This window comes from Perognathus longimembris, chromosome 7, assembly GCF_023159225.1.
Source record: "Perognathus longimembris pacificus isolate PPM17 chromosome 7, ASM2315922v1, whole genome shotgun sequence".
In the NCBI taxonomy this organism is placed as follows: Eukaryota; Metazoa; Chordata; class Mammalia; order Rodentia; family Heteromyidae; genus Perognathus; species Perognathus longimembris.
In genome coordinates this window covers 7,362,629-7,390,334 of record NC_063167.1, presented here as the reverse complement: position 1 = coordinate 7,390,334, position 27,706 = coordinate 7,362,629, and the positions used below count along the sequence as shown (strand labels likewise).

Here is a 27,706-nt window from a genome sequence, read left to right as displayed (position 1 = left end):
CCAGTCCTGACTCTGAGTATTATCCTGCCTGTGCTGGCTGGGATCCAGGAGCCCGGGTCAGGGAGGTTACCACACCCCCGGAGGGCTGAGGAGCTTGCTTACGATGGCGCTCTGCGGCATGGCAACCCGGCCAGGCAGCTTAGCCAGCCCGTGACGCCTCTTCTCTCATTCAAAACAGCAAGAGGACAGGGTCCTGGCCACGTCAGTGGGAGAGGACCGGGCTCTGCTGTTGGCCTCGTGGTCGGAGCCACAATCAATGGGACCCCGTGTGTTCACGCTGCGCTGGGCCTGGGGGTCAGCATGGAGGATGGGTGGCGCGTGCTCGCGGTGGGAGGAATTCTGGGCCACCATCTTCCTCCTCCGGCCCAGCCTGCTGCTTCTCCAGCTCCCCCAGGCCTGCGCCACCCAGTCCTGCCTGCATCCCAAACACAACGCCAGCAGCCTGGGAGACAGCGGAAGGAGGGGTTACAGTCACCCACATCATGATAGGAAAACCTCCAGGCTCATCAGACACGGGGGGACCCGAGACCCCAACAGACCATGCTGGACTTCATCCCCACCAGACCCAAACAAACAGGACATTGTGCCATGTTACAAAAAGTCTCCATGCGGGCTGGGAATATGGCCTAGTGGCAAGAGAGCTTGCCTCGTATACATGAAGCCCTGGGTTCGATTCTCCTGCACCACATATACGGAAAACGGCCAGAAGAGGCGCTGTGGCTCAAGTGGCAGAGTGCTAGCCTTGAGCAAAAAGGAAGCCAGGGACAGTGCTCAGGCCTGAGTTCAAGGCCCAGGACTGGCAAAAAAAAAAAAAAGTCTCCATGCTTTGGCAATTTGCCAGCCTTCCTCCTAGCCTGGCCCTGGGGAGAGAAATATCCTCTGCTCAAGCCTCCACTCCATCACTACCATCCGTGCATCCAACTATATATCTGTTAGTCCATCCATCATCCTTCTTTCCTTCCTTCCTTCCATCCATCCATCCACCCATCCATCCATCCACCCACCCACCCATCCATCCATCCACCCACCCATCCATCCATCCACCCACCCATCCATCCACCCATCCATCCATCCATCCATCTATCCCTGTACCCCAACACACATCCATCTGTATATCTATTAATTCATCCGTCCATCCACGTACCCACTCCCCTGCTCATCCATGTGTTTGTGCCTCCATCCATCCATCATCCTATCACCCATCCACTCCCCTACACCAATACATCCCTACTCCAGCTAGTGAGTTGCACATGCACCCACCCACCTACCCTCCATCCATCCACCCATCCATCCACCACACATGCATACACATACCTGCATGCACGTGCACATACATGTACCTGTGCCCCCGTTCATCCACCCTTTATTTCTGTGAACACAAGGCCCTGCTTTGGTTCTTGTTCCTGAAACTCTGTGGGGTTCTGGGCAGGAGGAATGCTCAGCCCCCGGCTCACAGGACCTAGCTAGCTGGGGAAATGCAGGGTCACCTGCAGGACGCCGTGTGTCCAGCAGGGGGTGCGGCGGACTCGCTCCTCACCCGGTGGCGCCCAGGCTGGGGGCTGGCTTCAGGAAAGAGCAGCCGCAGTCATGGAATGGCCAGGCCGGCTCCTCCTCCTCCTCCGCCCCAGCAAGTAATGGAGGCAGGGAGACTCTTCCTAGGAGAGCTTGGTTGTGGGCTAGTCCCCTCTGATGTGGAATCAGTGGTTCAAACCCACTACCCTACGCTACTCGTGTGTGTGTGTGTGTGTGTGTGTGTGTGTCCCAGACCTGGAGCTGGAACTCAGGACCTGGGTGCTGTCCCTTAGCCTTTTCTTTTTTCCTTGTTCTCAAGGCCAGGACTGTAGCACTAGAGTCACTTCTGGCTTCTTTGGTGCTTGCTCAGTGGGTGATACCAGTCTCACCGACCTTCCTGCCTGGGCTGGCTCCCAACTGTAAATTCTCAGATCTCAGCCTCCTGAATCGCCAGGATTAGTGGCTGAGCCCCAGTGTCCAGCCCCTTGGGTTTTTCTTTTGCCAGTCCTGGGCCCTGAACTTGGGGTCTGGGTGCTGTCCTTGAGCCTCTTTGTGCTCAAGGCTAGCACTCTACCACTCGAGCTGCAGCACCAATTCCGGCCTTTTCTGAGTAGTTTATTGGAGAAGAGAGTCTTATAGACTTTCCTGCTCAGGCTGGCTTTGAACTGTGAACTTCAGATTTCAGCTTCCTAAATAGCTAGGATTATAGGTGTGAACCACTGGTGCCTAGCTGGTTTGTTTTAAAAATATTTTTAATTTATTTTCTGTGTTTATGTGGTACTAAGGAATCGAACTCATGGTCTCATGCATGCTAGGAAAGCATTTCTACAACTAAGCTACATTCCTTGTGTGCCCCCCACCCAGGGAGAAGGAAGAAGGGGTGGGGGAGGAGGAGGGGGGAGGAGAAGGAGGAAGTAGAGGAGGAGGGGGAGGAGGAAAAGAGGGAGGAGGGGGAGGGGGAGGGGAAGAGGAAGAGAAGAGGGAGGAGTGGGAGGGGGAGGAGGAGGAAGAAGAGGGGGAGGGGAGGGGAGAGGAGAAGAGAGGAGGAGGGGAGGAGGAGGAGGAAGATGGGGAGGGGAGGGGGAGGAGGAGAGGGAGGAGGGGGAGGAGGAGGAAGAGGAGGAGGGGGAGGAGAAGGAAGAAGAGGGGGAGGGAGGAAGAGAAGGTGGGGAAAGAGGAGGAGGGGGAGGAGGAGGGAGGAGGATAGGGGAGGGGGAGGAGGATGGGAGGAGGAGGAAGGGGGAGAAGGAGGAGGAAGAGGAGGAGGCAGAGGAGGAGGAGGAGGGAGGGGGAGGAGGAGAAAGAGGGGAGGGGGAGGGGGAGGGGGAGGAGGAGGAGGGCAGCAGCCCTGGATGCAGCTCCAGGAGCACATGGACTCCTGGGGCCTCTGCCGAAAGCCATACAAGGCCCTGGGCCTGGGCTCCCGCCTTGGGCCGCGGGGAGGCAGGGGTTCCCCTTCTCGCGGGGGAGCAGGGACATGGAGGCCACCGGAGCTATTTCGAGAAGGTGTTGAAGGCCAGAGCACTAAAATTAGAGTCTTGGTTCCTAAAAAGACCTTGCAGCGCGCAGCGCGGGCGAAGGCGCGGGCTCTTCAGCTGGGAATGTGACCCGGGGAAGCGGGCGAGCCTGCCCAGTGAGCTCAGCCTGGCCGCCCTGGTCACGCCCTGCGCCGGCCGGCTCCGCCCGCGGGACCCGCAGCGTCCGGCCTCACCCCGGCCAAGCCCCGGGCGGCCCGCAGAGCCCCCCCCCCCCCCCCCCCGCCCTGCTCCCACCACTGGCAATTAAGTGAGAGAGCCAGGGCTGGGGATGCGGCCTAGTGGTAGAGCGCTTGCCTCCTATACAGGAAGCCCTGGGTTCGATTCCCCAGCACCACATACATAGAAAACGGCCAGAAGTGGCGCTGTGGCTCAGATGGCAGAGTGCTAGCCCTGAGCAAAAGGAAGCCAGGGATGGTGCTCATCTGGCCAAAACCAAAACAAAAGTGTGAGAGCCAGTCTTTGCCATGAATAAAATAGCAAAGCAACACAAAAAGAGAAGGTGTTAGTCTTTTCTTTTTTGTGTGCCAGCCCCGGGGCGCGACCTCGGGGCCTGGCCGCCGTCCCCCCGCTCTACCACGTGAGCTGTGGGCCCCACTTCTGGATGTTTTGGGGTGGCTCACTGCAGCTCGGGCGTCTCACACGCAGACTGTCCCGCCTGGGCTGGCTTGGAACCGGGATCCTCAGCTCGCGGTCCGGTGAGCGGCTTGGATGGTAAGCGTGAGCCTCGGGCACCCCCGCTTCCTCTCTTTCTGGACTTAGGGACGGGTTCCCCTTGTGCAAGAGAATCCGGGGCTTGCCAGGGCGCACGGAGGGCCGAGGGGAGGCCCGGCAGCCTCTCCCGGGGGCCCTGGCCGCTTCCCCCCCCCAGCGCTCCGGGCCTCCTAGGAGGGCTGGCTGGCGAGCACGCGTCGGGGGAGAAGCCCCGGGCCGGCCCGGCACCGCCGGCCTGGGAGCCGCGTGCGTACGTGCGTGGAGTCAGCGCGCGCTCCAGGCGGTCTAGCCCGGCGGCCTGCCTCGCGGGCTGTGAACACGCATGCGCGCGCGCGCGCACGCACGCACGCACGCACGCACGCACGCACGCCGCTGCCCCTGGATCACGGCACGCGGACAGAATCCCAGGAATGCGCCGCAGCTTGCTGACGGCACTTGAGGCAGCAAGCGTGACTTCCCCGTGACTTCCCCCTCCGCGGGCCACCTGAGTGGAGGCGGCGTGAGCGCGAGCGCGTGGGGGGCGCCAGCGGCCCCGCCCCGCCTCCCGAGCCCCCCTTCCCCCAGGCCTGCGCAGCCCCCGGCCCCGGGCCCGGGGAGCAGCCCACCCGGGACCGGCTCCTCCCCACAGCCACGTGCCTGATACCCGCCGGCTTACGGCCAGACGGCCGTGCGCCCTACAACTCCCTCTCCACAGGTTCAGGAAACCGAGGCCAGGCGGGCCCGGGTCGCACCGGGGCTGCGTGGAAGCGGTGGGATTCGAATGCAAGCCTGAACCCTGCTTCTAACAACTCCCCTGCCAGCTCCTCCTGCCCATGGGGCCCACATTATTTATTATTATTATATTTGTTACTATGTTTGTTACAAGCCCATCCTGGGGCTTGAACTCAGGGCCCAATCCTTGTCCCTGAGCTGCTGCTTCTTTTGTTGTTGTTTTTTTCTCCCAGTCCTGGGGCTTGGACTCAGGGCCTGAGCACTGTTCCTGGCTTCTTTTTTGCTCAAGGCTAGCACTCTGCCACTTGAGCCACAGCGCCACTTCTGCCTTTTTCTATATATGTGGTGCTGGGGAATCGAACCCAGGGCTTCGTGCATGCTAGGCGAGCGCTCTACCACTAGGCCACGTTCCTGTAGTCACCGCGTTGCAGGCAGGCTGGTTCCCCACGCCCCAGTCTCACCCTGAGCTCAGTGGGGCGCTGACTGCCTGCGTTCCCCAGAGGAGGAGGGCGAGACCCCGGTGGCTCCCCGAGGCGCAGGTCCAGGATGCAGAGGCGGCCGTAGCTCCAGGCCCAGCTCATGACCTCGCGGCAGGTCGAGCCGGGCACCGAGATGGTCGTGGCGGCGGCTCCCCGAGTTTCTCTTTTGCTCAAGAACAGCCCTCTACCACCTGAGCCACAGCGCCATTTCTGGCCTTTCCAGTGATTAATTGGAGATAAGAGTCTCCTGGACGTTCCTGCCTGGGCTGGCTTCAAACTGAGATCTTCAGATCTCAGCCTCCTGAGTAGTGAGGCTTACAGGCCTGAGCCACTGGGCCTGGCTAAATAATAATAGCAATAATAATTATTACGATTATATACACTATATGATATAATATATAACATATTATTAATTAATACGTATAATATTGTATTGTATAATATACAATATCTATTATGCATAATATATAGTGTATTATACATATGTTATGTTATATAATATGATAGATATTATATTATTATATACTATAATATAGTATATTATCTATAATATTATTGCTATTTTTCTGCTTCTAGAGCTTGGACTCAGTCTTGCACACTCTCCCTTGACTTTCTTGCTCATGGATGGTGCTCTACTCTGGACTTTTCTGCACAGGCTGGCTTAGAACCACGATTCTCCAGATCTCTGCATCCTGAGCAGCGAGGATCACAGGCGTGAGTCTCCAGCACCAGCTTGGAGACCCAGTGTAACCGGTAACAGGGACCTGGGGCATGCCTGGGTTTCCGGATCTGGACAGTGGGGCTGGTCATGCTCTCGTCCTCCCTCGGCCAGTCAGACCGTAGGAATATGGTGAGGAGGAAGCTCGGAGCCCAGGTCGGAATTGGTGCTGAGGAAATGAGCACCGTGGCTACCTGTGTCCTTTCTGGAAGGAGCGTGCCTGGGGTCTCGAGGTCAGAACTTAGTCAAGATGGCGGCAGGGTGGGCCAGGCCCACCGGGAGCCCGCCCGGGGCCAGGCTGGCTGTCCAGCGGAAGGAGAGCCCATCTGTGGTCCCCGCCCAGCCCAGGCTCCAGCTAGGCCTTGAATCAACTTTTGTTTTTTAATTTGGATGCTACGACTTGAAAGTGCTTGAACCTTGTGGTTTTCTTCTGTCTCCTCAAGGCTGGCACTCTTACCCTTGAGCCGCAGCTCCAATTCCAGTTTTCTGGTGCTTCACTGGAGATAAGAGTCTCACGGACTTTCCTGCCCGGGCTGGCTTTGAACCGCCATCTTCAGATCTCAGCCTCCCGAGGAGCCAGGATGACAGGCGCGAGCCACGGAAGCCCGGCCTGCCGTTTGTTTCTCTGCCGTTCGCCGTTCTGTGCCACGACGGTGATGGGATGATACGTCGGACGTTGCCCACGCTCTCCGGCTTTGCCCGACACCTTAGGGAGCGCCCCCACAACAAGCAGCAAGCGGGGTTCACCCCTCTCCGGCGGCCACACATGCGGACACGGCGGGGACCGGGAAGCGAGTGGATACATGCGTCTTCCCGGTCCTGCCGAGGCGAGGGTGGGCCCGGCGGGTGGGTCACATCAAGGTGGCCGTCTGGGCTGTAAACAGACAGCAGGAAGCTCAGAGCGGGTGCACGGGGCGAGGATGGGCGGCAGGCGCCGGCCGGGCACCTGCTGACAGCCCCGGCTTATCCGGGCCTGGAGGCCCGGGCCGGGAGCTGGGGCTTTATCAGCTGTGGAGTGACAGAGCTCCATCCGGACGCCACCGAGGGCGCTGACAGCTCGGAGCTGGGGGAGAGAGTGTCTCCTCATGGATGCTTCCCAGGTCCCGGCCACGAGGAGGGGCGGCCAGGCAGGACCTCAGAGAGGAGGCGCCGAGCCCCAGGGGTAGCTTTTCCTTTTCCTTCTCCTCAAACACTTTTTTGTTGTTGTCCCCAGCTGGCACAGTTTTCACTTCTTCCAGCTTTTCTCTCCGGAAGTCATCAGGACTTTTATCACCCACATGTCGGGAGAGAAAATTCACTTATCCAGCCCCCACCCCTCCTTCCAGAAAGACTTTCTTATCATGATAAGGTCCTAGGACAAGGCCGCACCCGACAATCCTGCAGGAAAAACCCACCAGACCACAGTTCCCCCAAGACCAGTTATTAATGCGGCGTTCAAAGCTCTTCTCGCACCATCTGGAAGTTCACGTCAGTACCTTGACGGCAATGTGGAGTCAATAAATTGCTTCTGTCCGTCCTCTTCCGGCGGGGGGCAGGGGTGAGCTGATTCAATCTCCTTTCTCTGCCTGGGCTCCAGCACTGACACTTTACACAAGTGTGTGTGTGTATGTGTGTGTCCGCATGCTGGTCTTGCGGCTTGAACTCTGGGCCTGGGTCCTGCCCCTGAGCTTTTGTGCTCAAGGCTAGCATTCTACCACTAGAGCCACAGCTCCACTTACAGCACTCTGGTGGTTTAATTGGAGATAAGAGTCTCATAGTCTTCTTGCTCAGGCTGGCCTTGAACTGTGATCCTCAGATCTCAGCTTCCTGAGTAGCTAGGATTATAGCCACCAGGACTTGGCCTAAAGATTTTGTTTTAAACAATTTTGTTGTTATGATTTCACAAGTCAAGTAATGAGTCCATTTTTTCTTGGACACTGCCGCCCCTTTCTTCTCTACAAGCAAGTGCTTTTTTTTTTTTTTTTTGCCAGTCCTGGGGCTTGAACTCAGGGCCTGAGCACTGTCCCTTCTTTTGGCTCTATCACTTGAGCCACAGCGCCACTTCTGGCTTTTTCTATGTATGTGGTGCTGAGGACTCGAACCCAGGGCTTCATGTATACAAGGCAAGCCCTTTTACCACTAGGCCACATTCCCTGCCCTCGCCCTTTCCTTCTCTTTGCCCAGCTTCCCCCTCCCGTCCCTGCCCACAAGTTGCATAGCTCATTTTTTACGTGATGTCTACTGAATACCAGGCCTGCATTTGTTCACCCTCCCTCCCTCCATTTCTGTGTCCCACTTTTGCCCCTAAAGAGAAAACAAAAGCAAACACTAATACAACAACAGCGAAATCCTATTTCCATTTCCTGAAATTCATTTGGTAAATAGTATTTTAAATATTCAGAGAAGTTACACCTTTGTGTTCCTCCCCTAAGAGCATCCTCCTTTAGTCTCACTCACTGTGTGTGAACGCTTAGAGTTCTGTATAATTTATCATGATTTGGTATATCTTAGGTCTAGCTTTCATATATGAGAGAAAACACACGCTAATTGCTTCTCTGAGCTTGGTTTACCTCACTTAACATGATTTGTTCTAGGCCCATCCATTTCCCTGCAAATGACATAATCTTACTCCTTCTAATGGATGAGTAAAATTCCATTGTGTACAGGTACCACGTGTTTTGGATCCTCACATCTATTGTGGGGCATCTGGGCTGTTTCCATGGCATGTCTGTTGTGAACAGTGCAGCAATGAACATGGGTGCGCGGGTGTCTTTATGGCATCCTGCCTCGTGATACTCAGGGGAGATGCCAGGATTGGTATGGCTGGGTTGTAGGGAAGGTCTACCTCCAGATTGCTGTCCAGAGTGGTTGTACTCTTGTAGGGAGTACAGCTGACTCCATCTTGAGTAGGGAAACATGGTAGGAAATGTTGGGAGTAGATTAGGTCAACCTGACCCCAAAATTCTGCTTCTGTAAATGGCTTGCTTAACTTGTTTGTTATTTTCTCTACCCCCTGCGTCAGCCTCCTACATCAGTGAACTTATTGCGTGCTCTACCCCCTGCGTCAAGCCCCGACATCTGTGCTATCTATGCTTTTACTTTTATAAACCCCAATTTGAGGACTGCTGGGGTCACGGTGGCAGCTCCCGAGTCTGCACTGGGTCCCTGGCCGGTCAGTTTGCTTTTTGCTTCCCCAATAAATCCATCCTTTTGCTTGAGACTGTCTCTGAGTGGTGGGCTCTTGGAGGGATGGGAACTCCCCTCCCTTGAACCCTGTAACATTTCAAACCCCTTAATAGTGCGAGCTTACATTCCTACCAGCAGCACAACAGGGCTCCTTTTCCCCACATCCCTGCCAACATTTGTTGTTTGATTTCCTGATGTTGGCTGGTCTAACTGGGGTGCGATGGATCTCAGAGCTGTTTTGATTTGCATTTCCTTTATAGCCAGGGACGAGGCACATTTCCTCACGCGTTTCTTTGCCTTTCTTACCTCTTCTTCAGAGAAGTCTCTCCATAGCTGCCTTGCCCACTTAGTGATTGGTTGATTCGTTTGGGAAGGGGTCCGTTTCTTGAGCTCCTGGCATATTTTGGATATTAAGCCTTTGTCAGAGGCATTGCTGGTGAAGATTTTCCAGTCTGCATTAGGCAACCAGCCTTGGGCAGCGAGGAGCTAGCCCTGCGCTTCCTCCCGCCCCTCAGGCCATCTTCCTGTCCTCTGCCTGGAATGCTCTTTCCTAGAATACTGGCATCTGGTGACATTTCAGATGCAATGTGGCCAGTGTAGGAAACAGGAAACTCAGACGCCAGGGGCTCATACTTGTAATCATACCTGGCCACTTGGGAGACTGAGGTCTGAGGATGGCGGTTTGAAGCCAGCCTAGGCAGGAACGTCTGTGAGACCCCTATGTGCTTCAAGGGAATGAATCACCAGGAATCTGGATTGGAGCTCTTAGCCTTGATTGAAAAAGCCAAGCATGAGTGCAAGGCCCTGAGCTCAAGTCTTGGTACCAGCACGTGCGTGCGTGCACACACACACACACACACACACACACACACGGAAAGAAAGAAGTCTTTTACTACATGAAATAATGTCCCTTTGTGGGCTGGGGATATGGCCTAGTGGCAAGAGTGCCTGCCTCATATACATGAAGCTCTCAGTTCGATTCCCCAGCACCACATATATAGAAAATGGCCAGAAGGGGCGCTGTGGCTCAGGTGGCAGAGTGCTAGCCTTGAGCAAAGAAAAGCCAGGGACAGTGCTCAGGTCCAGAGTCCAAGCCCCAGGACTGGCCAAAAAAAGAAAAAAAATGAAGTGATTGTTGTTTTAAGATACCAAATTTTGGGCAGATTATGTTACACAGCAATAGCTAACAAATACAGACAAGTATTATTACTATTACTTTAATTTGTGCTGGTACTAGGGCTTGAACTCAGGGGTCTCACACTCTTGCTTCAATTGTTTTTGCTCAATGCTGGTGCTGTACCACTTGAGCCACACTTCCACTGCCAGCTTTTTGCTGGTTCAGTGGCAGTATAGGGTCTCATGGATTTATCTTCCCAGACTGGCTTCAAACCATAACCCTCAGAGCTCTGCTTCCAGGGTAGCCAGGGTTACAGGCACGAGCCACCGTGCCTGGCTCCATCACCTCTTTTCTAAACGGGCGTGTCAGGTGCTCGTTTACCCATTCCACAGCGCTTTGCTGAGCGCCTGCTGTATGCCAGGCAGGGCCTGGGCACTGGAGCCAGAGTCAGCACAAGGAGCTCAGGATCTTCCATTCTTAGAGCTTGGGGTCCCTCCAATCTGACTTCAGCTTTGTGCCCCCCACCCCCCAACAACCAGGGATTTTGTACTCCATGAAGTGCTTTCCCCTCACTTCCTCTTCTACCTCCAAGGGGAAGAGAGGACAGAGAGAGAGAGAGAGAGGCCTTCCCTCGTGAACACAGGCAGGAAGCCAGCCCTGAGCTGGAAGGCCCTTGCAGGAGGCCAGGTCGGTTCAGATGTGGGGTGCAGGGCGGTCCCGGGGTGTGGCAGGCACCAGGAAGCCCAGCCGCCCCTTGGAGCTGGCACGTGATCAGACCCCCCCCCCCCCCCGCGTGCCAGGTCTGGAGGCGATGGTATGGGGGGGGAGGCTGGCTGCTGTTGGAAGAATGGGCAGAAAGTTCTCTCCTGAAATGGCGAGGCGGCCCCTTGGCTGGCGCTGGGCTCCCGGGTGGGGCCGTCACGAGGCCTCTTCCCGTACAGCCTGTCCTCCTGGGAGGCCACGCTATTAATACCCGCTGTGTAGGTTCCGGGACAGCCATTCACGACGGCCCGGCCATTCATGAGCTGACCCTGACCTCGGGCCGCCCGCCTCCCCCTCGCCCTGCACACGGGGTGCTGGCACCAGGAACCATCCGGAGAGGCCGGGCCCCCCGCGGCTCCCGTCTGCCAGCCTAGCGGCTCAGGAGGCTGAGCGCGGAGGATCGAGGCCCAGCAGCCCGGAAGGCAAATCTGTGATATATATATATTATCTCCAATGATCCAGCAAAAAGCTGGAAGTGGAGCTGCGGGTCACGTGGTAGATGGCAGCCTTGTGCAAAAAAGCTAAAGGACAGTGCCTAGGTTCTGAGTTCAAGTCCAGCACCAGCCTGTGTGTGTGTGTGCACACCTGTGTGTGCGCGTGTGCGCACGCACGCGCACACACACGACTGACAGCGTGAAATCAACAATTGTCAGGTTAGAAGCTGGAATGGTCACACCCTAAGCCCTATTAAAAGGAAGTCTGCACCTGTCCTTAAGGGTTCTGAATGGGTGTCTCTACATCCTATCACAGCTCTCCTTAAGAACAACATGGAGACCCAGGGAAAGGGGACCCAGACAAAGAGAACCCGAGTGTCGGCAGTGGGGGGGGTGTGGCAGAGAGGCAGCGTCTCCGAGCCAAAGACCCTCAGGAGCCACTGGAAACGGGAAGACACGGGCCAGCACTCTCTAGAGCACCACAGGCAGTGAGCCTGGCTAGCACCTTCATTGTGGATCCCTGCCACAGGGCCTTTGCACTGGCGGTTCCCTCTGTCTGGAACATCATTCCCTCCTTGCCTCCTCCAAGTCTTGTCTCCAACATCACCTTCCCGGACTCAACAACTCCCCTAGGAACAAGCCCCAGTGTGTGTGTGTGTGTGTGTGTGTGTGTGTGTGTGTGTACTGTCCCTGAGCTCTTTGACTCAAGGCTACCACTTGGTTTTCTAGTGGTTTATTGAAGAGTCCCAGGGACTTCCTTGCCTGGGCTGGCTTTGAACTGTGATCCTCAGCTCTCAGTCTCCTGAGTAGCTGGAATGACAGGTGCGAGCCTCGGGAACCCAGTGGTACCTGCTTACTGGAAGAAAGCGTGGCCTATTTCAAATGAGGTGGCTGCACCACAAGAGCCTGTCCAGAACCTTCCTCCGAGAGTCCAGCCTGTCCAGAACCTTCCTCTGAGGGTCCGCCGCTGCCCCCTCCACATCCCGTTGGGAAGCTGCCCACCGGGAGGCCTCCCGGCCCCTCCGCCCAGGCCCAGCTGTCCCAGCGGCCGGAGCCAGGCCAGGCGGGAGAGCTGGGACGACAGTCACGTGTGAATCACCCCTTCCCCACCAGCCCCGCTGGTCTGGGGACCCCCGGGGAGACGCAGCAGCGGAGAGTGGGAGGCCCCCAGCCAGAGGCCTGCCTTAGTCAATGACAGCCTGGCTCTTTCCTGCCGCCTGGGCAGGCCCGAGGGCTCCCTCTGTCCCCATCCTGACAGCCTGGCTCGGCCTCTCTGCCCTGGTCATGGCCAGGAAGCTGTGTGAAGAGCAGGTGCAGCTGCAGCCGCGGGGGGAGGAGGAGGCGGCCGACTCAGAGGGAGGATGATGGAGCTGACACTGACGAAGGGGATGACGATGGCGGACGGCATCAGCCAGGGTCCTCACGGAAGGCAGGTGGTCCTTCAAAGGAAGGTCACTTGGGAGGTTTCATGGGGGGGGGGGCTGGGTTTTTTTACATTTATTTTGTTTTTTTTTTCTTTTGTTTTTCCATTCAAGGCTGGCGCTCTACCACTTCAGCCACCGCTCCCCTTCTGGCTTTTGGGTGATTCATTGGAGATGAGAGTCTCATGGATCTCCCTCCCCCCCCTTCTTTTTCCTCCTTTCCTGCTCTCTAGTTTGTTGTTGGAGACAGGCGTGGCCCCGTCCCCCCCCCCCCCCCCCCGCTGGCCCGGAACGAGCTGCTGTCTAGACACAGTTCCTGTTTATTATTATTATTTTTTATTTGTATTTTTGGCCAGTCCTGGGGCTTGAACTCAGAGCCTGAGCACTGTCCCTGGTCTTTTTGCTCAAGGCTAGCACTCTGCCACTTGAGCCACAGCTCTTCTGGTCATTTTCTATATATGTGGTGCTGGGGAATCGAACCCAGGGCTTCATGTATATGAGGCAAGCGCTCTACCATGAGGCCATCTTCCCAGCCCATAGACACAGTTCCTGTTCCCTCACGGGGAGCAGCAGCGCAGGGGGGCTGCCCACCTTGTCAGGCGGCACAGGTGGGGAGACAGGCCAGTGAGGTGGGTGGCTCAGAGCAGAGCCAGGATGCCAGGATGGGGGGTAGGAGCCTCGTTCTCTTCCCTGAGGTGGGGCGGGGCCCAGTGGTGGAACTCCTGTGATCAGCCAAGGGGTGGGGGAGTGGGGGGGGGGGAGGGCTGCCATGTCTGCAGATGGGCAGTGAGTGCCTGCCCTGGCCAGACGGGGGCGCCCGCGAGACCCCCCCCATACTCCCCCCCCCCACCGGCAGCCACCCCTCCAGGGCCCCTTGAAGATTCCTTCCAGTCCTTGAAGATATCAGATGTCCACCCAGAGGCTGGAGGGTCACCAAGTGATCCCAGCCGCTCGGGAGGCTGAGACCCGGGGACCTGGGTGTGAAGTCAGTCCAGGCAGACAGAGCTACAGACTCATCTCCAGCGGACGGTCAGAGAGCCGGACGAGGCGACGTGCAAAAGCTAAGCAAGGCTTGAGGCCCCGAGTTCAAGCCCCGGTACCGCTCCCTGCGTCCCCCAACGCAGAGATTTCAGACACACTGGGACGAACCTCTTAATAATAAACTCCTCTTGGGCCTCGTGGGGAGACGTCTGCGTGCCCAATGTGGGCAGATGCAACTGGAAGGCAAACGTCAGGCCCGCTGCTTCCTGGGCCTGTCCCTCTGCCCCTGCCTCCCCTCCTGCAGACATGACTGAGAGAAAAAACCAGAGGAAACCAACGACAAAACCAGGCTTCCGGTCTTTCTGTCCTGCTCTCGTAACGCTTTTGGAAAGCTAGTAATTAAGAACATTTCCTATTTCTTGTCAGCATTCAGGGGATTAGCGGGCATGGCAAGAGGCGGGAGCTAAATGAGAAAGTGTGCAGAACATTCTGGGAGCCCGGGATGCCACCAAGGGCAGAGATGGCGCAGCTTCCCCCAAACAAGACAGGCGGTGACAAGAAGATGGCAGGCAGCATCTCCAGGGAGCTGTCGGTGAAAAATGCGGGAAGTGGAAGTGGCAGAAAGCTAACGTGAGTTGGCTTGGTCAGCTCAGCAGAGGCAGATTTAGTCACACAATCTGAAAGTCCAAAGTAATCTAGCTTCAAGGACTGCTGGCTCCAGGAGCTTCCGCCACGCCATCAGAATGTCAGGTATGAGGACAATAGGGGCAGAATCCCTTCTTAGGAGATTGTAGCAATGGGAGGGAGAATGAGGAGGGGGGCGGAGAGAGATAGGGAGAGAGAGAGAGAGAGATCATTCTTTGGCTTTCTCTTCCCTGCCCCAGGCTTTCATTCACAGCCAGGCGCCAGTGGCTCATTCCTGTCATCCTAGCTACTCAGAAATCTGAGATCTGAGAATCACAGTTCAAAGCCAGCCCAGGCCCAGGGATATCTGTGAGACTCTTATCTCCAGTTAACTAGAAAAAAACTGGACAAGAAGGTATGGCTCATGTGGTAGAGTACTGGCACGTGCGTGTGCGCACCTCCCCCCCCACGTAGATTAAGTCATGTGAACTCGGTTTCTTTGCCTGAAAAATGAGGATTAATAGTGGTTCTTTTTTCACTCCATACCTGTCAGATGCGTGTGTGTGTGTGTGTGTGTGTGTGTGTGTGCTCACACATGCATGCATGTGCACCAGTTCTGGGCTTTGAACTCAGGTCCTGGGTATTGTTCCTGAGCTTTTGTTACTCAAAGCTAGTGCTCTACCACTTGAGCCACAGCGCTACTTCTGGCCGTCTTCTGTTTCTGTCTATGTGGTGCTGAGGAATCGAACCCAGGGCTTCATGTATACGAGGCAAGCACTCTACCACTAGGCCACATTCCTAGCCCTGTACTTTTTCAATGATGACTATATCTTCATGTAGCCCTGGCTTGGCCCCCAACCCCCCCCCCTCCTGCCTCAGCCTCCCAAGTGCTGGGATTACAGGTAGGCGTCCCTCCACCACTCACAGCCTCATTTATCATCACAGATGGGCATCTCAGACCCAAGTGTGAGCCTGGTGATCAGGAGAAGAAGGGTCACTGGCTCCCCGCGGTAGAGAGCCATCTCTTCTTTTTCCCCCCCGGAGTGTTTTTTGGCTGGGGGGGGTTAGGGGAGGGAGGAGAGAGGCTGGCACCAGAGAGGCCATGGAAGGCCTCTGGAATGACCTCATCTCCAGGCCGTGCAGGCAGAATTCCAGTCAAATCAGTAAGGGGCAGCGTTCCACACGTCCTTTGTCATTCTCGGGCGGTAATCGGTTGACCTTGGAGAAGGAGCCTCACAAGGAGAGGCTCACAAGGTTGGGGGTCACGGGCGGCAAGGTGGGGTCCCCGTGGTGTTGCGCCCCTGGCCGCACGTGGGTCTCTCTGGCCGTCTTGAGAGTTCATGCCAAGGTCTCCTGGGGTGGTCAGCACCGCGGACAGCGCCACGCGGGGTACAAGGTAACCAGGCCCAGGCTGAGTGAGGGGGGCTCTGGGAAACTCTCCAGGGGCCTGGTGCCAGTGGCTACTCAGGAGGCTGAGATCTGAGGACTGTGGTTCAATGCCAGCTCGGGCAGGAAAGTCGGTGAGACTCTTACCTTCAATTAACCACCAGAAAACTGGAAACGGCACCGTGGCTCCCAGTTGGTAGAGCGCTAGCCTTGAGCCTAAAGAACTCAGGGACTGTGCCCAGGCCCTGAGTTCAAGCCCCATGGCCAACCGAAAAGAAAACAACAAAACAAAAGTCCCTGGGAGGGGAGACAGATGGAAGATGGGGGTCACTGGCTGGGGCTGTTGTGGATGAGTAACCCCCTTGCACCCCACGTTGGGTCTGGGGAACCCCGGGGTGCTCCCTGCCACCTCCAACTACAGTTGGGGTGAGGACAGGGGAACCGTGCCACAGAAAGGCCTCCAGATTTCTGCCAGAAGGGAAGCAGCAAGAGATGGAGGAGCCCTGTCGGTGGGGCCCCCCCCAGCCCAGCCCAGCCCACTTCTATACATGGCCTGACGCCCCAGCCGCCACCCCGGCCCACAGTGCTCCTCTCCAGTCAGTCGGGCCTGGAGGGGTGCATTCTCAGGGCCTGAGCTCAGCCTGCGGGAATGTGGCTGATAAATCAGAGATAACTCCCCCTCCCCTCCGGGGAAGGGCTGGCCGACACCCAGACCCGCAATAAAAGGGCCACGGCTCGCCCCGGGAAGTCAGGAGAGCAGCCGGGGCCCCGACTCCCGCGGCAGGGCCCTCCAGACACACAGGTCTCCCGCCATGGCGCCCTCCGTCGCCATCCTGCTGCTCCTTCTCTGGTCCTGGTGGCCCCTGGGAGGCCGGCCCCACCCGCTGGCAGCCTCGGGCCAGGGTTCAGAGGCAGGGGAAATCCAGGTGAGCCCAGAGGGACGGTGCGGGGCTGCTGGCCTGGGGGGAGACTGGGAAAAGCTGAAGGACTGGGCGCCGGGCGGGGGGGAGCCCCAGGGTGTGTGGCTGAGACCCCAGCTTCCTGACCTACCACAGGAGCTGCTCGATCGTGTGAGGGGCCAGGTGTCCTCCGGGATGGAGGCAGAGCCCACGGCCGCGGAATCGCTTCCACACTACCAAAGCCCGTCGGGATCTGGGGAGGCCGTGGACGGCGACTTGGGGCACAGCGGAAGCACCTACCAGGCCCCGAGGGGGCAAGTCTCCCGGAAGGTGTTCAGAAGAGGCTGCTTCGGGCAGAGGATAGACCGGATCAGCTCTGTCAGAGGCCTGGGCTGCAATGGTGAGGCTGGGAGCCAGGCCTAGGCCTCTCTGTGGGTGGGGAGACCTGGAGAAAACAGTGAGCAGGCCCCCCCACCCCCCCAGCTTCCTGTCCTCAGCCGGGACCCGGGCTCTGAGGAGTGGCCTATCCCATTTCACAGAGGAGGAAACCCAAGTCCTGGGAGTGCATCATCCCAGAGCCTCGAGCACCGAGGTCGGCTGAGGCCCCAGGCTGGCGGCTCACGCCTGGCATCCCAGCTACTCAGGAGGCTGAGACCTGAGGATCAAGGTTCAAAGCCAGCCCAGGCAGGAAAGTCCATGGGACTCTTATCTCCAATGAGCTAGAAACAACCACCACCAAACAAACCAGCAGTGGAAGTGTGGTGTCAGTGGAGGAAAAAAGCGAATGGAGAGCACAAGGCCCCGAGTTCAAGACCCAGGACTCACACACACACACTTACACACACCTAGGTCCTCCTTTGGCTTGGGGTGAAGGATGTATGAGAATCTCAGCTTCTGCCTCAGTTTCCCCCCGGAGGCTCTTCTCACCCCTCTCTTTTCCCTCCACAGTGCTGAAGCCAACTTAGGCAACGTCGTGGCTGTACTCGTGGGCTTCCGGCTCCGGGAGAGGCTCCTTCCCCGTCTCCTGACATGCTGGAGCCAGGCCACACACCCTGCCCTCCCAGTCGACTTCCTATTTATTTATTTTTATTTTTTTTTTTTATTTTTTTATTTATTTTTTTTTTTTGGCCAGTCCTGGGCCTTGGACTCAGGGCCTGAGCACTGTCCCTGGCTTCTTCCCGCTCAAGGCTAGCACTCTGCCACTTGAGCCACAGCGCCGCTTCTGGCCGTTTTCTGTATATGTGGTGCTGGGGAATCGAACCTAGGGCCTCGTGTATCCGAGGCAGGCACTCTTGCCACTAGGCTATATCCCCAGCCCCCTATTTATTTATTTTTATTTATTTATGTATTTATGCGGCTGTTTTCTACTGGATGATTGCTTTTCCACAGTGAAATAAAGTCAGCATCACAACCTTTCTTTTTCCTGAAATGGCTCTGTCTCTGTGCATACAAAAAGAGTTGTTATTTTAAAAATGAAAAAGAAAAAAAATGAGGCACCGGTGGCTCACACCCGCAATCCTAGCTACTCAGGAGGCTGAGATCTGAGTGGTGGTTTAAAGCCAGCCTGGGCAGGAAAGCCCGTGAGACTCATCTCCAATGAACCACAGAAAGCCGGAAGTGAGGGGCTGGGAACGTGGCTTCGTGGTGGAGTGCCTGCCTGGCATGCATGAAGCCCTGGGTTCGATTCGATTCCTCCATTACCACATAAACAGAAAAAGCCAGAAGTGGCGCTGTGGCTTAAGAAGTAGAGCGCTAGCCTTGAGCAAAAGGAGCTCAGGGACAGTGCTCAGGCCCTGAGTTCAAGCCCCAGGACTGGCCAAAAAAAAAAAAAGCTGGAAATGGAGCAGTGGCTCAAGTGGTAGAACGTTAGTTTTGAGCAAAACTAGCTCAGGGACTGTCCAGGCCCTGAGTTCAAGTCTCAGGACCTGAACAAAAAGTAAACAAAAGAAACAAAAAATAAGCAGGAAAAAAAAAAAAAAGGAAAGCCACACGACCTGTGGGTTTTTGTTTGCTTTCTGGAAGATTTTCAGGAACCGTAGTGGCGGGGAGGGCGGGGCTGCAGGGCGGGTCCACGGCCCGGTGGGGAGGGCGGGGCTGCAGGGCGGGGCTGCAGGGCGGGTCCACGGCCCCGCCAGGCTTTTCCTCAGGCAGCACCTTTCTCCCCAGAGGGAAAGCTAGGGTGTTTTCCCCGGCTTGTCCTCCCTTGCCTGGAATTACACCAGAGGGCATGATCCCTGGGGCTGGATTCCTGAAGGATGAACTTGAACGCCGGAGACCAGGGCCGGGCCGTGTGCATGCGTTCATGCGTGTGCGAGTGTGCATGCTGTGTGTGCATGTGTGTGTGAGTTCATGGGCCTTGATGTCGTGGGAGGAGGGGCCACCCCAGTCCCTTGCCCTCCTCTGGGCCTTGGTTCTCCATCCTGCTCCGAATCCCAGCTTCAAACCTCAGTCCCTCCTCTTTCCTCCGTCTGGGAAAGGAGCCTTCAGAACCCAGACCAGTGGCTCCCACCTGTAATCCCAGCTACTCAGGAGGCTGAGATCTGAAGATCGTGGTTCAAAGCCAGCCCGGGCAGAAAAGTCTATGGCCTTCTTCTCTCCAATGAACCACTAAAAAGCCAGAAGTGGAGCTGTGGCTCAAGTGGTAGTGCGCTAAGCCTTGGGCAAAAAAACATCAAGTGAGAAGAAGGAAGGAAGGAAGGAAGGAAGGAAGGAAGGAAGGAAGGAAGGAAGGAAGGAAATGGAGACCCAGAAAGATGAACCATTCTGCCAGGCAAGTGGTGATGGCCATGCCATGCTGGCGTTGCACCAAGAGCAGAGAGCCCCCCGCGCCTCCCCTCGAATCCAGCACCCAGCGCCTTCCAGTTGTGCTCAGCCTGTATTTGTTTGAGAGAGAACCAAGATCATGTTGTGGTCGTCCTCATTCTGACCCAGTGTGTGCCAGAGATCGTGGCTAGCCAATCAGGTTAATTAAGATATATAGGAGTGTGTGTGTGTGTGTGTGTGCACGCGTGCACATGGGCTTGTGTGTGTATTGTTGGTCCCAGGGTTTGAACTCAGGACCCCTGTCAGGCAGGCATTCTGCCTCTTGAACCGCAGCCCAGCTCTTCAAATCAGGTCTGCGTGGGTGCACGCCAGGCCAGCCTGGACTGCTAGCGGCCTAGGTCCGCGCTCCCCTTAGGACAGGTGGGTCGTGTCGCCTCCAGCGGTTGAGGCAGAATGGAGGGTTGGGTTTCTGCCCTCCTGGCCTTAAACCCTGACCCTGTCCGTTCCCATCTCCACCTCCTGAATACTTAGGATTACAGACAGGAGCTGCCACGCCTGGAAAGATTTGTTTTTTAAAATGAGATTTTAGGAGCAGTTTATTTTCCAAGAGATTGTGAGTCATCTTTGCTTCATGTTTCTGACCTGGGAAGGCAATGTGCAGTTAGAACAGTGAATGAGGAAGAATGTAGAGGCTCAGTTCCAACAGCCGTGATAGTCCTTATAACAAATCTAATAAGAACCTCGTCATAAACCAGGCGCCAGTGCTCGCGCCTGGAATCCCAGCTACCCAGGAGGCTGAGATCCGAGGATTGGGGTTCAAAGCCAACCAGGCAGGAAAGTTCGCGAGACTCTTATTTCCCATTAACCGCCAAAAAAGTTGGGAGAGGAGCTGTGTGGCTCAAGTGGTAGAGTGCTAGCCTTGAGTGAAAAAACTAAGAGGAACAGTGCTCAGGCCCTGAGTTCAAGCCCCAGTGCTGGCACAAAAACAAAACAACAACATCAACAAATCTCATTGCTCGTCCACACGGGGAAGCCAAGGTAACAGAGATGAAGCAGAGACGAAGAGGGGTTTGCCAGTGGTTAGCGCGAGGCGGAGCCTGGATAGACACGGCCTTTTTCAAGTTGGGAAATTAGATTTGCGAGCGATGTCATTCAGCTCAACGTTTCGGGGTGACGAAGACAGTGCCCCTCCCATCTCCAAACAGCAAACGTGTCACAAGTCTGTTGGGGTGGGGAGGGGCTTGAATGGGACTTGAACTCAGGGCCTGTGTGCTCTCCCTCAGCTTTTTCCTTCAAGGCTGGAGCTCTACCACTTGAGGTGCACCTCCACGTTGAGCTTTTGTTTGCCGGTTAATCAGAGATGCGTCTCGTAGCTGCCACTACAGGGAGAGACAGCAGTCCTTGGCTTCCTAGCTGTTCTCGAACTCGGGTTTCTGCTCTCCTGCTCCCCGCTCTCCTGTCTTGGACATTGCCGGGTTTGTGGGCTCTCACCTCACGTCTTCAGTGCCCCCAGCCTTGGTCTGGGGCCTGCTCACCTGTCCACACGCCCTCCCCTAGCAGGCCGGAAGTGCTGGGTGGGGGCCGACACCACCCAGCACCTGGCAGGAGCGGGTGTGAATGTCCCAGGTGCCCGGGGTCACCGGTGGCCCTGGCTTCCCCCTCCTGGGGTGCCCACGGCAGCCCCTCATTTCTCCTTGCCCTGTATCCCCTTCTCCACTCACCCTGACATTTCCTGGGATGGTCTCCAAAAGAAACCATTGCTCCTGGCGTTTCTGTCTCAGGCACAAGAAAACCTAAACAAAGCCACTCCCGAGTGATTAAACTTCTCCGGGCCTCCCCTCCCTTCGTGACTCAGGCCTCCAGTCCTCCTGGGCTGGACCACCCAGGCTGGTACCACGTCACCCTGCCCCCCCCCCAACGCTGGCTCCCACCCCTGGCCCTGCACTTCCCACTCCGGGAAGGCTTCCGGCCCAGAAGGGCACTAGTTCACTAGTCATTCCTGTGAGGTCCCCAGCAGCAAAGCACAGCAGGGGACACTTGAGAAGGAGGGGGGGGAGTGGAGGGGGGGGCAGAGGAGGCTAAGGAGGAAGACCCACTGATGATCCTTGATAGTGTGTGTGTGTGTGTGTGTGTGTGTGTGTGTGTGTGACTGTGCCAGGGTTTGAACTTGCTTGGTTTGCTTGCTCACAACTGGTGCTCTACTGCTTGAGCAAAACCTCTAGTTGGGCATTTTGCTGGGTAATTGAAGATTCTCCAATTAGCTTCGATTTGTCTGCCCTAGCTTGCTTCCAATTGCGGTTCTCAGATCTCAGCCTCCTGAAGTAGCTAGGATTACCAGTGTGAGCCACTGGCACCCGGCTCAAAGTTGACTTTAATTAATAAGAGAAAGTGGGGTGGGTTCTGGGATCGTGTTTCTGGAAACTTGGGTGGGGCTTCCGCCCTGCCAGGGCACCACCTGTGGACTTCAGATGCGGGTTAGGACCGGGCAGCGCTGAGCCCCAGCCGGTGGCCGCCTGGCCCATGCCTTTCCGGAAGGAAGTCTTTGCATCAAAGGCAGGTCCCAAAGGCCATCTCCAGGAGACAGCTTGTGTGACGCACGCACGCAGCGAGGAGCTCAGTGGCCCCGGCGAGCTGCAAGCCCAATCATCTCGGCTAATAATAACCCTGAAGCTGACAATTAAGCTGTGCGCACATCCCAGAGGCTCATCCGCTAGGATGGAGTTGGGGCCCCATAGTTCCTACTTAGAATTCATCAATTTCTGATTCCCAGTTCAGTTTGGCTAAGCTTGATGAGGGCTCTCTTTTCCTCCTAGTGTGTGTGTGTGTGTGTGTGTGTGTGTGTGTGTGTGTGCACATGCACACCGGTCCTGAGGCTTGAACTCAAGGCCTGGGTACTGTCCTTGAGATTTTGGCACTCTACCACTTGGACCCCAGCTCCACTTTCTGGCAATTTGGTGGTTGATTGGAGCTAAGACTCTCGTGAACTTTCTTGCCTGGGCTGGCTTTGAACTGTGATCTTAGCCTCCTGGGTAGCTAGAATTTCAAGCATGAACCAGCAGGGCCCAGCTTCCTTCCATCTTAGCATATCTCCCCCAGGACAGCTTTTCTGACAGCCCGGTTTTCTGCCTGTGGCTATGTGTCACGTGTTCTCCAGCTGGTAAACAGGGCCAGCCCATTGAGAAGCAGAGCTAGCCAGGATCAAATAAATAGCCTTTCAGCACACATCTGAGCCTTCCCAGCCTAGATTACCATGGGGCTGGTGTGGAAGCAGATCATGGAGAGTAGATGTAGGACTTTTCTGGAGATTCAAAGGAGAGACAAACACACACAGACTTGTCCAGAATGCAGAGCTACAGGTGCAGGGCAGGGGGCAGCATCTAAGAGATGGCGTTTCTAAACGAGGGTGCACCACAGGGCACAGAGGTAGTAGTATGCATGGAGAGGGTTAAGAATATACATCTGGGGGCTGGGGATATGGCCTAGTGGCAAGAGCGCTTGCCTCGTATACATGAAGCCCTCGGTTCGATTCCCCAGCACCACATATACAGAAAACGGCCAGAAGTGGCACTGTGGCTCAAGTGGCAGAGTGCTAGCCTTGAGCAAAAAGAAGCCAGGGACAGTGCTCAGGCCCTGAGTCCAAGCCCCAGGACTGGCCAAAAGAAAAAAAAAAAAAGAATATACATCTGGGGGCTGGGGATATGGCCTAGTGGTAGAGCGCTTGCCTCGTATACATGAAGCCCTCAGTTCAATTCCCCAGCACCACATATATGGAAAACGGCCAGAAGTGGCGCTGTGGCTCAGGTGGCAGAGTGCTAGCCTTGAGCAAAAAGAAGCCAGGGACAGTGCTCAGGCCCTGAGTCCAAGGCCCAGGACTGGCAAAAAAAAAAATAAAAAAAATAAAATATATATATATATACATCTGGGGGCTGAGAATATGGCCTAGTGGTAGAGTGCTCCCCTCGTATACATGAAGCCCTGGGTTCCATTCTCCAGCCCCACATATATAGAAAATGGCCAGAAGTGGCGCTGTGGCTCAAGTGGCAGAGTGTTAGCCTTGAGCAAAAAGAAGCCAGGGACAGTGCCCAGGCCCTGAGTTCAGTCCCCAGGAGTGGCAAAAAATAATGTGGTCAGGTACCGGTGGTTCATCCCTGTCATCCTAGCTACTAAGGAAGCTGAGATCTGAGGATCTCTGTTCAAAGCCAGCCCAGGCAGGAAAGCCCGTGATACTCTTTAACTCGAATTAACCATCGAAAAGCTGGAAGTGGAGCTGTGGCTCAAGTGGTGGAAGTGCCGAGCAAAAAAGCCAAGTGAGAGTGTGAGGCCCTGAGTTCAAAGTTCAAGCCCCAGGACTGGCGGGGGGGGGGGGGGGGCAGGGGCGCGCGTGACACACACACACAGACATTAAGGTAAACTGTGCGTGCCTCCTGTCCCCTCCCTGCTTCCCTGCCTCTATCAGGGCTGTTAGGCATGCAGGCCAAGAGATAACAATGGCTGCTTGGGCCCCGCCCATCTCCTCAGCACTTTGGGGGGCGTGGAGGGGCAGGGGAGGCCGGAAGAGCTCTGAGAAGCACTTTCCTTGCCGTTTCTATTTGGGAGCTGCATTCCTGGGCTCCTCACCAGTGGCTGACTTCATGCTCTCAGAGATGAGGGCCTTGCACCTGACCTGGGGTCAGCACAGGGTGGCCAGGCATTTGAGGGCGTCTGTCTGGGGCCGAGGTCCTCCCACGAGGCTGATGAATCAGGTGTGAAGCCAGCTGGAGCACGGCACGCTCCCTCGCGGGCTTCCTGCCGTTTCCTCCTCTCCCCGCCCTTATTTGGAACCCCTGACAGCTGAGCCGCAATCAGACTGGGGGAGCTGGGCGCCGGCCAGCAGTCACCCTCTGCCTCCCTGCGTGGGTCGCCCGTTGCCAAGGAGAAAGAATCCCGAGGGCCCGGTGGGCTGATAATCAAGGACTCTTTTTTGCTCTGCTCACACCTTTGAAGTGGGGGCCTCTTGAGAGACATCAGCAAGAATGTGGCTCTTGCCACCGAGGGTCCAGGGGGGCTGCTCAAGGCAGAGGGGCTGGGGCAGGCTCTGCTGGACTGATAACTTTAAAAGGACATCTACTGGCTCTCACTTGGCGGGCTTTATCGCCGCAAGTGACAGAATGGGGAGGGTTCGAGCACTCGGGCGCTCTCGGAGAGCTGGGGGGCTATAAAAACGGAGACACTGGGCAGCTGGGGACAGTGACGGGCAAAGACACAGAGCGAGAGAAAGCAGAGAGACGCGAGAAGAGGCAGCCAGCGCCAGACGGCTCCCCGATCGAAGCCAGCATGGGCTCCTTCTCCACCATCACCGTGAGCCTCCTCCTCTTCCTGGTCCTTCAGCTTCCACAATCAGGCGCCAACCCTGTGTACAATACCGTGCCCAGCGCAGATCTGATGGAGTTCAAGGTAGGGCCAGAAAGGGGGGACACCCTGGCAGCAATCGGGTCCTGGTCCTGGTTCTGGGTCTCTTCCTCTCCGTCTCCTCCAGATCAATGAGGTCTCTTCCTTTGCCTGTATTCTTTTTCTTTTTAAAAAAGAATTTACTGGACCAGCTGGAGGAGAAAATGCCGTTGGAAGAGGAGGCTGCGGCCCCACAAGTCCTCAGCGAGCAGAATGAAGAAGTGGGGGCCGCGCTCAGCACGCTCCCCGAGGTCCCTCCCTGGACCGGGGAGGTGGGCCCAGTGCAGAGAGACGGGGGTGCTCTTGGGCGGAGCCCCTGGGACTCCTCCGATCGCTCTGCCCTCCTGAAGAGCAAGCTGAGGGCACTGCTGACGGCCCCGCGGAGCCTGCGGAGATCCAGCTGCTTCGGAGGCCGGATCGACAGGATCGGGGCCCAGAGCGGGCTGGGCTGCAACAACTTCCGGGTAAGGGGAGGGGGAGGGGCACGGGAGGGAGAAAATTGTGGGTTTGTGGAGAATCTGACTTTGCCAGGGGGTGGGGGTGGGGGTGGGGTCTTCTCAAGAAAGGGTTCAGCATAGAAGCTTGATGCTGTCCCCCAGATCCTAGGATAATTCCACCATCCTCAGCTCTAGCCTGCTGAGAAATATGACATAAAATGAGAGAGAGAGAGAGGAGAAAAAGAAAGAAGAGAGAGAAAGAAAGAAAGAAAGCAGGCAAAGATATTGCAGCCAGGGCTGGTGGCTCCTACCTGCAATCATAGCTACTTCTAGGAGGCTGAAATGTGAGGATTGAAGTTTGAAGCCAACTTGGGCAGGAAAGTCCGTGAGATTCTTATCTCCAATTAACGAGCAAAAAGCCAGAAGTGGAGCTGCGGCTCAAGTGACAGAGTGCTGGACTCAAGCAAAAAAGAAAAAGAAAGCTCAGGACAATGCCTTGGCCTTGAGCTCAAGCCTCAGGATTGGCACAAAAAAGAAAGAGTGTGTGTGTGTGTGGGGGGGGGTGGAGAATGCAAATAAGCAAGCAAGGAAGGAAGAAAAAAAGAGTGCCCTTAGTGGGTGTTTAAAATGCAGGGTTTAAGTCACTTTTGCTTTGCTGACTGGTAGTCCATGCTTCTTTCAATTCAAGATCCTGGCAGATGGAAATGAAATGCACAAAGACTTCCCTCTTCAGCACTAAGAAGTAACTCCTCTCCCAGCTTAGGAAACTGAGGGTCCGCGGGCTGGATTCGGGGCTGGGGGAAGTAGCTGGCTGTAGTGCAGCCTAAGGAAGCCGACCCCTCCAATAGGATAAAGTCACCAAGTATGGCTTTCTCTTTGTAGTATCGAAGATAACAGCCAGAGAGACAAAGGCGGCCAGACCGGGGCCGCCGGCAAGACCCACAGCCCTGGCGCCCCTCACAGCCCGGCCTCAGCTCCGTATGAACCCCAAAGAGGCCGCAGCTTCTCATCAGCACCGTCGTTCTATGCTCAATATGGAGAAAGGGGTTTCATTGTGGCTTCCCACCCCCGTCTCCCACCCCCATGCATTAAGGTAGCTCCCTCACCTGTTACTGAAAACGTTTGGAAAGTGAATTAAACTTCAGCACCACGGACAGAGCCAAAGGCCTGATTTGGTGTGATTTCTTTCCTTCCTGGGGGGAAGACAATCAAAGCCACATATCCTTTTTCAGAGAGTAAAAGACTGCTAGTTTCTCTCCCTTTCCTTCTTTCCTTGAGACAAGGTCTTGCTGTGTAGCCCAGCCTGGCCTAGAACTCCTAATCCTCCCGAGTGCTGGGGTAATAGTTGTGCGCGATCACATTTGGTCCCCCTCAAGTTTCTTTCTTCCCATCATTTCTTCCTCCCTTTCTCTTCTTGGTTGGAGCAGGGGGGGATGGGGGGTCTCAAGCTCCAGTTCTCAACCTGCTTTCACCCAACCTAAACCACAGAGGGCTCCGGGGTCCCAAAGAGCATTTAGTTTCCTCCAGATGGCAACACGTACGGTCCTTGCTTACTGGAGAAAAAACTCTCTTCCTGCCAACAGCTACTGACTTAGATGACTTTGGGCTACCAGTATGGTGGGCTGAGGGGCACCCTCCCCAAGTGCGGGCACCCGCTCACCGCGACCTCTGGAACCTCCGGGTCTGCTCAGTGAAGGATGCCTGGGCTTCACGGCCGAGCAAGATGAAGAAAGGTTTGCTGGGCTGAGAAGTTGCCGGCTCATGGGTCTTTCACAACCCCCATGGGCAGGGCAGCTATTCATTTGTTTTGGGGTGCTGTGGATCAAGCCAGACCCATCGAGAGAGTCACGGTCTCTCCCTTTGCAGGGCCCTGGTGCCCAGCTGTGGATTCGACTGCATGGCTTACTTACTTCTGAAAAGGGTATTGTGCTGAGCCTGTGTGTATGTGTGTGTGCATGTGTGTATGTCCACACCAGTGCTTGAATTTAGGGCCTGAGTGCTGCTCCTTAGCTTTTTTCACTCAAGGCCGGGGCTCCGGCTCCACGTCTGGCTTTTTGGTGGTTAATTGGAGAGGAGAGTCTCAAGGACTTTCCTGCTTGAGCTGGTTTCAAAACAAGATCCTCAAATCTCAGCTGATTACATGTGTGAGCCACCTTGTGGGTCCCCCCCCCACCCCCCATGGCCATTATCCAGCCCTGGGGAGAATGTTGGACTGGGAGTGGCAGTGCTGGCAGGCCACACCCCCGTGTGCAGGGACGGGGAGGCACCCAGCTGCTGGGTGGATGGGCACATCACACCCGGTCAGGAAACATCAAACCTGTCAGGAAAGCAAGTAGCTTCTCGCCCTGTGGTTGGCTCTGGGAAGCTGCCCACAGTAGGAAGAGGGAATTCTGCAGGAAGGAAGCTGACTAGACGAGTGTTCATTTCAAAGGAGAAACAAGTAGTGGTGTGACCTGATGGTTCTGGCCTGAGGTCCACAGGGCTAGACCCAATCTTAATTTTGGGGTTGTTTGGGGGGTACACTAGGATCTGGACTCAGTGCCTTGCCTTTGCTAGGCAGGTGTTTTACCCTGAGCCACACCTTTTGGCTTTAGGTATCTTTTTGGATAGGAACTTGTGTT

At 56.0% G+C, this 27,706-nt stretch overlaps 2 protein-coding genes across 2 annotated transcripts; both read left to right on the top strand.

Moving 5' to 3' along the window:
* Positions 1-16,371: 16,371 nt before the first annotated feature.
* Nppb (natriuretic peptide B) lies at positions 16,372-17,423 on the top strand. The gene is made up of 3 exons (XM_048352073.1): positions 16,372-16,485; positions 16,615-16,858; positions 17,407-17,423. Exons 1-3 carry the CDS (start codon positions 16,372-16,374, stop codon positions 17,421-17,423), a joined length of 375 nt encoding a protein of 124 aa, XP_048208030.1.
* A 7,111-nt stretch (positions 17,424-24,534) lies between these two features.
* Nppa (natriuretic peptide A) lies at positions 24,535-26,779 on the top strand. Its single transcript, XM_048352072.1, has 3 exons — positions 24,535-24,654; positions 24,786-25,112; positions 26,699-26,779. Exons 1-3 carry the CDS (start codon positions 24,535-24,537, stop codon positions 26,777-26,779), a joined length of 528 nt encoding a protein of 175 aa, XP_048208029.1.
* Positions 26,780-27,706: the final 927 nt, after the last annotated feature.

What these genes read in the sequence shown, in the direction of transcription:
- Nppb (XM_048352073.1), top strand. Translation starts at nt 16,372, where the DNA reads ATGGCGCCCTCCGTCGCCATCCTGCTGCTCCTTCTCTGGTCCTGGTGG. An exon ending in CAGAGGCAGGGGAAATCCAG is followed by an intron (nt 16,486 to 16,614) that starts GTGAGCCCAGAG and finishes GACCTACCACAG; the next exon opens with GAGCTGCTCGATCGTGTGAG.
- Nppa (XM_048352072.1), top strand. Translation starts at nt 24,535, where the DNA reads ATGGGCTCCTTCTCCACCATCACCGTGAGCCTCCTCCTCTTCCTGGTC. An exon ending in CAGATCTGATGGAGTTCAAG is followed by an intron (nt 24,655 to 24,785) that starts GTAGGGCCAGAA and finishes TTTTTAAAAAAG; the next exon opens with AATTTACTGGACCAGCTGGA. An exon ending in TGGGCTGCAACAACTTCCGG is followed by an intron (nt 25,113 to 26,698) that starts GTAAGGGGAGGG and finishes TTGGGCTACCAG; the next exon opens with TATGGTGGGCTGAGGGGCAC.